General features: G+C 41.9%; 1 protein-coding gene across 1 annotated transcript; it reads right to left on the reverse strand.

The window, feature by feature from the left end:
* Positions 1-4,635: 4,635 nt before the first annotated feature.
* Positions 4,636-10,937, reverse strand: CNIH1 (cornichon family AMPA receptor auxiliary protein 1; the record flags this gene model as incomplete). The annotated part of the gene is made up of 4 exons (XM_009699387.1): positions 4,636-5,561; positions 6,413-6,556; positions 7,491-7,603; positions 10,869-10,937. Coding segments are annotated over 4 exons (354 nt in total), but the record flags the coding sequence as incomplete, so codon positions are not given.
* Positions 10,938-11,530: the final 593 nt, after the last annotated feature.

The following is an 11,530-nucleotide window of genomic DNA, read 5'->3' on the forward strand; positions in this document are numbered from 1 at the left end:
CCAATACTGGTATGGCATGGCTGCGGCAGACACCTGGGCAAGACATCTCACTCCTGACCTTTACAGTTTCTGATCACTTCCAAATCGGTGTGCACGGCGTTGGGGTGGGGGAAGGAAATCCTACCGGGCGTGCAGCATCTTCCTCTGTTTGGCAGCCTGTAACACTCACCGCCTTTAAAATACATGAAGCGTATTTGTGTTCATTACTGTTCTGCTGGTGGCCTGCATGCCTAATGAGCTTGTTTTCAATATAATAATGACTCTTACACAATGTTTACCTCATGCTTAACATCACTGGTACTGACAGCATACGCATCTGTTGCTACTGAACTGGTACGCTGATGTTTTCATGTTGAGGGCTGCTTCAGCGTACTTACCAAGTGGAAGGGAGGCTGGGCTGCCAAAGCAGTGACTGAATTTCGTTTTGAATTCATTTCTATGTAGCGCAAGAACTGGGACAAGCAATCGGACATGAAGGCAGGATCTGTGAGGAAACAAAATAGTTGGTAACTCCTCACAGCTAAGTTTAGACTCCAGTGTGTAGGGGAAGGAAAAGGAGGAGAGGTAAAGGGTAACTCCTTCTCTACTGCCTTTGTACGAGAGTCATGCTGGGATAGGGTCACTAGATCAAAATTACATCACTGGAGCTGTTTAAAAAAAAAACAAACAAAACCAACATCTGCTTTAGCTTTAAACCAAAGGAAAGTCAAGCATGAAAATTTTCCTGCTAGAGTGCTTTACCCTTATGAACTAGTAAGAACTCATTCTAAAATGTCACAGTTCTGCTGTTAGCGTGTTCAGTGATATTTAGAAACGAAAGCTCTCAGTGCAAAAGAAGGAGGTTTTAATGCCAAAGATCTGTGACAAACCAAGCAAGTGGGTTTTCATGTGAATATGGTAGGAAGAGACACTGCTGAGCTGTGTGGGTGAGTTTTTGGCACAGCACTTCTGCACACTAACACTGGAGAAAGTAAATAAACAATCGGCTGTGGGCTGGAGAGAATCTCACAGAAACATGCCTGTAACAGTCCACATCCCTCCTGTTTAACTGTATCTGCTCATAAAGACCAGAGAGGATGAACAGACTCCTGAAGAAAACATTTAAACTAGTTCTGGCCTGTTCTGAGGAAGCGATGATCGTCCGCTTCAGTGTCCAGGTATCCTCTGATATGCTGTGAGGTAAGTTCTGGCTCTGGAGGGAAAGCCCACGTCACCCACACCCTGCCTTTCACTGTGGGACAAACCAGCGGAGCCCAGAACCGTGGCCTCTGGGCTGAAGTGGCTGTGCAGTTGCTCTTGGCTGAGTGTCAGCATCCTGACTGTCCTCCTGCCTTGTCACCAACGCCACTTTCCTTGCAGTTAATTCTCTCAGTGCTTGTTTTTTCCCCCTAAATGCTTCAAGAAACCCTCTGGTTACCCGGCCGGTACCAGCACCACCAAGGCAGTGCTGCTGTCCTGCTCAGAGGGTCACCTTCCTGTGCTCCCCAAAGGTGCAGCCCACACTTCCCGATTGCCTACAGTGACGCAGGCGTTTATGGTGGGTTTTGATAAAGTTTCAGTAACTTTTCAAGTCAGAAGTGATGTGTGACTCTAGCACAGCACCAGTAGTTTTGAGTTGAAGCAGAACTCTGCTTTGCTAACATTTATAGCCTTCTCTTAACATGTTGTTTGAACCCAGAGCCTTGAACGCATCTTTAAAGGTGATTTCTACAGATTATATTTAATTAGCTTTTACTGTCATTCCCTTCTCCACCCCTAAAGGCAGACAACAGTAAGCCTTCCAGTTTCCACAGCGTGGAACCACTTGTAGAAAATACTTTGCTCAAAACGTGCGTTGTTCCTTTCCTGATGCTATTCCCTGACACTTAAAAGAGAAATACAAAAAAAGTCTGCGTCTGCCTGTCCCTTCTTCAGTACTTCATCCTTGCGACTGATGGTTTTCAGATCACAGAATGGTTTAGTCGGAAGGGACCTTAAAGCCCATCCAGTTCCAACCCCCTGCCGTGGGCAGGGACACCTCCCACCAGACCAGGTTGCTCCAAGCCCCATCCAGCCTGGCCTCCAGCCACTAAGTATATATCTGGTGGCTTTTTAAAATGGCTTAGCAGGAAACTTGCTGTCAGGGAAAGAAATGTTCATTATTTTCTCTGTAACCTTCTGCCTCCCAGAACTCTAAAAATCAAGTTCTATCAATCATCAGGTCCGTGTTTTGAATACAAAATGACCGGCACACGAGCTAGGCATCGTACGTGCATCTCCACATGCATCCGCTGCTTTCACAAGGACTACTCCGGTAAAACTTGGACAGGAGGCTCGTGTCGCTGTGTACGGGTGACAACGCTCAGAGCACTCAGCAGCTGGGTGGGTGCTGGTAGACACCAACTTTTTTTTTTTTAATAAACAACAGTGCTGAAACGTGTTTCTAACCAGCATTCTCTGAAGGGCTCTGCTGGGCAGTCATCACACTGCGACACGCCGTGTTCTCACAGCACATGAAAACTTCGAACTGGCACTTCTGCTCTTTCTCTGCAATGTTTTGACAGTTTAAAGACCTCTGAAATAAGATTACTTAAATTCTTCGTTTCTCATGTATTTAACCACAGGGGGCAGGACAGACGCCGAGTAAGCATTTTGCTCCTGGGGTTAGCGGTGAATTCAAGTTCACCGGTAAGAACTGCACAGACGAGTTACCGCGCTGTTTTCACCTCAGAATTCCTCCGTCTGGGAATACTCGTACGCACTTTTACCTTAGTTGGTCATTGACAGGACAGGGCAAGCATTGCAAACATTTTGCCAGATATTCCCAGGTAAAGCCTCCACAGCTGGCAGGGGGTTTCAGGGGAAGCTGTCGGTCGGACTCAGTAAATCCTGCACCATTTATTCTGCTGAGTAACTTGGCTTAAATCAGCCCGAGTAGAATGGGAATGAGAGATTTGTTTAGAAGGCCAAGGAGAGCTAGGGGCTATGAGCCAGTAAGTCTCATTTCATAACAGATTAGTTAACCCTTTCTTACATTTGTATATTTATCAGTTTTGCTTATGCAGGCTGAAGTCGTACCTTACGGCAGTCTCTGAAGGCTCTAAGCAGCAGGAAAATCAAAATGATCCAACTGGAAGAATATTTCCCAGGTTTCCAAAAAGCCTTTCAAAAACTCTTCTGCTAAAAAGCTCAAAATTATGATCGCAGAAGGAAGACAATCCTCTTGTCAACTAACAACTGACAGGCTGGGATCACAGAATAGGAGTAACGAGCTTTCAGCGAGGAGGGGGCTCCTCGCAGCGCTCCAGAGGTGTGCGGGCTGCAACCCGTGCCTTTGCGCAGGAAAGATAATAACGCCTGCAACTGGCGTAAATGTTTTGGGACAGTCCGGGGAAAAAGAAAAAAAAAAAAAAGAGTAAATCTTGTAAAGCTGAATGCTTGAGCAATAATGGCATGGGAAATTGTCAATACAGAGAAACCCATTTGAAAAAAACAATTTTATATACATAGTAATAAGCTGTCAGGTATCTATTATTACTTAGGAGAGAGAGTTTGGCGTTATCACAGCCTGAATTCTCATGGCCCCAGAACATTATAAAAAGAGGAGAGGAATTCAGAGGCAGAGAACAGGAAACGGCCACTCGAAATCCCCTGGGCACCCAAATCTCGTGTGATGACAATAGCTTAGGAATGGAAAATTTGCAGAGGGGAAAGGATAACCACGGAGCTAGGGAAGGACTTCCAATCAAGAAGAGATTATTAAATAGACTTCTCTGCTTTGACAGATGACATGATGAAGGTCTATTTGATCACACCCAGCACAAGTAAGGTGGAAAGGGGGAAATTTTCAATACATCTTAAAAAATAACAGCTTAGGGGCACCAAATGAAGTCCGGCAGAACCTTTAAACAAGTATTTTGTAAAAAATACTGAGTAATTACATTGCAGAACTCACTGTCTCAGGGTATCTTCCATACTAGGTTAATGAAAGTGCCCAAAAAAGCAACCGAATGAATGCCAGAAAAGCTGTTCAAGCAAGGGCTACTTAAGATGCCAAGCCTTCAGCTCAGGACACCCGTAACAGGCAGATTTCCAAATACCCTCTCTCTCTTTTCAGGCAGAGATATTCAATACCTGCCCTGTTTCATCTTCTTTTTCCTCGATCGTTGCCACTGAGCACCATCCAACACACCAATTTCGGCGTATCTGGATTTCTGGTTGAAGCCAGTGCAGCCATTCATACAACTTTTATTACATCTAACACCCAAGAGACCCAAAGTGAACAAAACCACAGTTTATACAAAAAAGTTTTACTAGAATTGGGAAACTATTAATTATTCTTCAGCACAGGTTAATGAAAAAGATTCCTAATTATTATTCCTAAACGAAGCAGCTGTTTGCAGTCACAATTTACAAGGCAGTATTATCAGTTTATCTGAAACATCGTTCCCCGGCCCCATCGACCAGTTACCTGCAGATCCAAAAAAAAAAAAAAAAAAAAAGAGCAGGAAATCAGAGCTTCCCTTTTGCGGACACAACTTGATTCAGTGCTCTCTTTTGAAAAGGTAATGCAATTGTCCGTCGTAAAATGAACCAATGAATACAGCAAGTATCTGTTCAATTTAAAAACAAAACAAGGCACCAGGTAGAAGTAAGTGTTTCTGAATTTGAGAAATTTTTTTTTTATTACCATTATTTATTGCACTAAGGAACAGCAGGGCAGTTTCACAATCTCACTTTCTGCTTTGAAAAGGTCTGTAGTATTACTCGTGAGAGTATTTTCATCATTGGACTTGATAAATGTTGTAGGTTTGTCCATTTCTTAATAAGACAGCACAGACATTAAAAAAAAATAATCATCATTTAAACTCATTCCTTCATGGACAATTCAGCTTCTCCTATCACAATGACATACGCGCGCGAGTAAAGCAAGGTTAATGTTTGGAGAAAACACAGAAGTCTCTGAACCATGCATATACAGGGAAAGATTAAACAGACAGAAAAAAATAAAATAAAATAAACCAAAATAAAATAGAACTTCTATTTTTGCCATTGTGTCCATGAATTCATCTCTTAAGACCACCGTTGCCCACGGGTACTACAACACACAGCACTTCCAGTCCTTCCCAAGCACTCGGCAGCTATGGCTGATTTATAGTTAAGGGTGGGATACGCAAGTCCAAATGAGCCACTACAAAGCCCAGCCTAAAGAAAATCCCTAGTGTACTAAGGCTAGTCAGTAACAAATACCTACTTGAAGATTATGGCTGTTCCTTACGGAGTGCAAAGTCAAATATTTTCAAAACCCAGTAATCTTTATATTAATTTACAGGTGATTCTTTAATTTCAGTGTCCCAGTAAAATATAAGAAAACAGTCTTTCCACAAGTATAAAATGTGGAAATATCTTAAAAATAGGGGAGTCATTGTTTTCTAAAGCAAACGCGATCATCAGATTCCGTATTTAATCTTGGTAAGAGGTTCTCGTTGTAAAGAATCCATGTTTTGTGACTTTTGCATGCACTTAACTGGAACAAAGCTTGCCGGATGTCTTCTTAAGAGCTCACCAGAACATAAATCATGCTGGAAAAGAAAATAAAAATAGTGAGATGCACCATTTTGATTAGCATTATACATTTAATTATACGGTCGTATATTCTAAGGAACACATCTGTGTGAGACAAGTGGATTGCGACTGAGGATTTTACACAAAACACATTGGAAGCGCGTTATAAAGTACGACACGAAGTGATGCAACAGCCAGTCGTCACTAGACCGAGTGACATGACGACAGGGAGCCCTGTATAAACGCAACATCTACGTGTTGAAAGCCTGAACTATTCCAGCTGTGTCCTGGGAAGTACATACAGCGTGCCGAGAGGAAGGAGGACTGCACGCCGCTTCCCGTGTCACACCACCCGAACAGACGCGGAGACCGAGCACCCAGTTGGCTTTTGGCTTTAATGGAAGAACTGGGAGGAGGAAGCAGGCAGTGGCTTTTGCGCTTCCCACCCCTTTTCACTCTTGGAATGACTCTTCTACCTTTGACTTCAACAAAACTCACATTTATATCAAAATACCTACTTGCTCTAAAAATACTACTATTCCAGCTAGTTAATGAAAATACTGGGGGTGGGGGATTATTACATTATGCTTAAAAGAAGAAAAGCTTGGAGCTTTCAAGTCTCCAGTCGTGGCAACCAGATTCAAAATAGTCATTTCGACCAAATTAAGACTTGTGGTTTAAAACAGAATAACTGGCGATCATGGATTCTTTTTCAGGAAAGTCGGCACTATATATATATTTATTTTATTTTTTTTTCATGTTCCTATGTACAAAGTTTCTCTTGTGCACTGAGCCAAAATTTCAGACTGCAGATTAGATAGGAGACAGAGGCGAAAAAAAACCAAAAACCAAAAAACTACAAACTTACCCATATAGGTAGTAAAAAAAGGATAGAAGGTAGAATGCTAATTTGCACCATCCTTCTTTCTGGCAATAGGCTAAAATATCTGCATTCATGATGGTTGTAGGATCATACAGACCAGGGCCACTCATCACAGGTCTACTCATGTACCTGAAAGTGATGCAGAGTTAGTTTTGTGGTGGGAAACACTGGTTCCTGCCCCCCGCCCACCACGTAATACCAGAACCCAGACAAGGAATCGCATCCCTTACAGCAAAGTCTATCAGCTCCGTGTAGGAGATGGCGAACCGCAAGAGCAACACGAAGCTCCCAACTAGACGTGCCTATGGAAGAGCTTTCACAGAGGGTGCCGTGACACCTTACCTCAGCCTTACTGGTACAGTGAAAGGAAATAGGACAAATTTATAGATAAATGAAAAATGGGATTCCTTATGAAAGGGTTGGAAGAGCTGGAGAAGAGCCCCACGTACAACCCTCTGTAACCTACAGCCTCGACTCATTAATAAAACGCACGCTGGCTACCGTGCCGAAGGAATACTCATACGGGTCAATATAAAGTGCTCCTGAAATTGTAGTTTAACGCAGTCTACTCGCGAAAGGAACAGTCCTGCCTCCACCCCTCTGATCCCTCCTCGCGCCGGGACTAGCACAGACACAGCCAGGCAGTGAAAGCTGTTTTGCTGGGTTACGTTTGAAGCAGCCCAGGTCCCTGCACAGGACTAACACCAGCAGAAGGAGAGATGGTGGCCCCGACTTCGCGGTAGGAGAAAAGCGAGATTGCCACTTCTACTGGCAATCCGCCCGGTGAATCGGCAGTATCGGTGCACCTCTGACGTGTCAGCCGTCTTTAACGCACACGCAACACAACTCGCTTCGTGCACAGCACAAGAGAATAAAAAATAAAAATGACGGAGAAAGTAAAGCGATGGGTCTTAATTTATAGCCGTGACATAAAGTTTCTCAATATCGTATCAGAAAGCATCTTTATTTGCCAGAGACACAGAACACTTAACAGGAAGCACTGCAACGGGAGAATGAGTAACAATTAGTGTGAGTACAGAGATACCAGACTTGTCAATATTACCTCCAAATATGATAAGCCAACAAAGGCATATTGAGACCCAGTGTAAGCCACTCTGCTGCACAGAGAAACATAACACAGAAGAATGCATGGATGAGGTACTCTGGAAGTACAAGCTGGAAAAGAAAAACACGAGTTAGAAGTTTCGATTACTCAAAGCAAAATGCGTGGTGTTTAATCTATTTTGGAGGTAAGCTATTGTTTAAAAAAATACTATTTGAAAAACAACACTAACGAGAACAAGACTGCAGAAAGTAAAAACAGCAACTAGCGGTACGTGCCTTGCTGTTTTCACGTGATATTCATGAACCAAGAAGAAAATTTTATGAAATTAAGTGCTCAGATCAGTATTTTTTAATTGCTTCTAGTAAATTAAGTGCACTGATAACAGATTCCACGCTTTATACGTGACCTTCATCACAGAAGAGATCATTGAGATATTTCTGCTCATGCAACAGAGAAATATCAGTCGGAAACATGCTTCATGTAACGGTTTATAGGCAAAAAGATGTTTTGTGGTTTCCTATTTTCCAGCTTTGTTTTGGTATTCACACATACATAATTTTTCAACTTCAAACTATTGCCAAAACGTTAATATCAAACCCAACCAGGAGCAACGTCGTTACGCACACCGGTCGGCACAGAGGCGAGCGCAGTGCTGCCTGCAGCGCAGGAGGGCACGACGGCAGCGACGTACGCACAGTTTAGGGCCTGTTCGCCAGCTTCGTTCTCCTTCACAAGTACCTACTATGCATGCTTTACAGCATCATGCTTTCCAGCAGAGGCCCACAGAGCCAATTAATTGTCAGTTTACTATGAAGTCGCAGAAAGCGTGAAATGCCAGATCGTATTAGTGTTATTAATAGGAATAATATGGAGAGATACAGAGATTCAATGCATGCAAAGAGCCAGCAAAATCTCACACCCACCACAAGAGTAAAGTTTTCTAAAACAAGGCCACCCCAAAGCGATATCATTTACTCCTTTATCGCATAATGCAGAAAGAAGCAAAGCTGTAAGCCTCTGATTTCTCAACTCAGGACCACTAAAACATCCCCTCATGAAAAATACTCCGCTTCTCCCCAAAGACTTAAATTGTCTACGTGTGTGTGCACGCATAGACACACACAAAGTACGCTCTGTCCCTCTTTTCTTCTGTAGTATGACTAACACTGCATAGGATGACTACATTGAAGTTTCAGTGTTTTATAATTTTTTCTTCATTCTCTCCAAGCAGAGACTTCTTTTAAACCTCAAAAATATCTCCCCAGAAATCTAAAAACCTCCAACAAACATTCTCATCACCTACTTTGCTACAACATTCTGCTTCTCTAAACAAAGAATATCAAACAAAGCAAACCTGCATCAACATCAACGAAAATAAGCTGTCACACATGAAATGCTTCAATAAGTATTTTCGTCCAGATCCTTCTCTGTATACTTACCACTTACAACTTGGCAACTATTTACAGTAGAACAACCCTACCCAAAACACAATGCATTTGGCAGCCTGCTGAGACCGATTTACTGGGTCTGAAAAATCTGTGGTTTATTTAACTACACATCTCAAACCACATTTTTCTTTATCTGGTTTATTACACCCTACTCCCATACCAGAATACCTGTCTCTTTCAAATCTACCACACTTTATCCTCCCTGGATGTCCTAAAGGAGAATTAACTACATCATATTCTACCATGATATTTATCAGAGAAGTGAGGGAGGAAGAAATCTCATTGCTGAGAAGAGATACAACTACAATAGGAGCAGGGAAGAGAAGGTATCGACAGTGTACTAAGCAGTTACTATTTTGGGCTAATCTTTCTACCGAGGTGTCTCAATTCCTGCCAGGATTTTTGATTCCTCATACAGGAAAACAAAACTTCAGTGTGTTTGTCCAGCATCATTTACCAGATCCCTTCAAGAGTCTGGATCTTACCTTCACTTTTAGTGGCTAATCTACTTTCACAAGAGCAGCAAATATTAAGTTATTTAATATTTTCAGTTCACAAAGCTATCATATAAATAAACACTACATGCACGTGGGTTAACAGAAGGTTAATATTTGCGTTAAACATGCGCATTATTAATACTTCAAAGGTTGCGATAAAATCATAATGCATAAATGTAATGAGAATTCGCCTTTCCCCATACTGCAGCAGAAATGACTGTAGGACAGGCCAAGCAAGGGAAACTGTTAGATGCACAGCTATCCGAGCAGCAAACCTCACTCCTGAGATGCAATCCTCTGCCTATCACCTCTTCTCCTCCCAACCCGTTCTCACGCTGTAATACACGCTCTCAATTTAGGTGCTATATGTCTAACACACGTTTTCCCCCCTCCAGCTATGGTAAATTAATTTTTCATTTGCATAATTTACTTAACTCTTCAAAACACAATAAAGTTACAGTCCAGGCCGTACTGCTGCGCTGTCCCTCCGTTCTACCTCAGTCTGGGCACACCAAGTCAAAGTGAAAACCATGAGAAATGCACAAAACCCCTGCTGTATCAAACTATATGCTCGTTAACAAGCATCCCTTTTACTACTGGCCTGTTACAGATGCAAGCAAATAGTTTGCCTCAAATTCTTTTCAGAAACCAAAGAGCATCAGAGTTGCATCCAAGAGAGGACAGCAAGATACACCCTTGATGCTGGAACATAAAACACAGAAGTGATGATAACACCTATCACATTATGCTCACCTAAATCCTCAAAAAAGAGCAGAATTTACTTGGTCAATGCTTAAAGAACAACTAGTCTCCTACAATCTGAGAGTTCAATAAATCTTGCTGGAGAAGTACTATTATTTCTATCTGAAGTTACTTCAGCTAACCAAGAGGACACATAACAGGCATGTAACAGTTTTCCCCACTTCACTGGGTAAGCAAGCAAATCTGTTTTGCACAAAATATGGAAATCCATGAAGTTGTTATAAACCCCAACAAACAAATAACAGGCAGATGATCAGGCACACTAAACAAAACAGCTTAGTAGTATTACAAATGTTCCTAACAAAATGAAAGGGAAGTGGCATTAAAAACATTAAACTGAAAAGCAGTACACACCTTTAATGCAATTTTGACTCTTTTAATCTTTTTGACCTTTTCAACTGTCTTTGTGCCGAAAATGTAGAAAGCAGATTGAAAGAATGTTAGTACGACAGCTGACAAGATCACCAGCAGATTAATAACAGTCAGAATACTCAACTTGAAAGCAAAGAATCAGACAAAGAGTTCTCCCTAGAACGTCAATCAAACAAATAGCTAGGTTTTGTCAACTCAGATGCGATTCTATCACCTAGTTTGATTACATCAAGATAACAGCAAAAACAAGCACTTAACATATATTTATTTTAAAAAATGTTTAGCATGCCACTTACGGGATTGAGTGTATTACATTGGTCTATGGGATTCTTGTAATCCGTCTTCAGTTCATCAAATGCTATAATCTAGAAAAAAAATTGAGACAGTTGTGATTCTTCAGTCCAGGAGCAACACCACATTTCATCCATGAAAAGTAACATTTTGGTAGAGAGCCATAACATTCAACTGCTGCCATTCTATTCGGGCACATAATTTCTCCTGAGTAAGGTCTAACGTCATAAACCCACAGGTAAGACGCATTTAAAATAGGTTATACGAACAAGAAAGTAGAAGATACTTCAGGCATTCAGAGGCCTTTGCCTATGCTGTACCTTTTTACCTCCTGACCAGCAACGAATTTCCAACGTCCCTTTCAGCAGTTTTTAACCCCGCTCGCTGTGCAGAGACCCCAAACATCACAAATGACTCTCTTGGTTGCCAGCAGGAACCTGACGTAGGGTTCCTTAATCAAGACAAAGCAATAGCGATCTTAAAAGCAGCCAAATGTTTTCTCTCCTTCTCAAAGCAAATGCTGACCCCGCATCTATGTCCAAAAGACGCATCCATAAAAAGACCACCACATATACTCAACCTTTTCATGCCAGAAAAATCAAAGATGTAGCATGAAATACAACAAAAGCCACTTCTACAGGAAAAATATCACGCCGAACGTTAGAAA

Source organism: Cariama cristata, unplaced genomic scaffold (assembly GCF_000690535.1).
Source record: "Cariama cristata isolate BGI_N322 unplaced genomic scaffold, ASM69053v1 scaffold1044, whole genome shotgun sequence".
Classification (NCBI taxonomy): domain Eukaryota; kingdom Metazoa; phylum Chordata; class Aves; order Cariamiformes; family Cariamidae; genus Cariama; species Cariama cristata.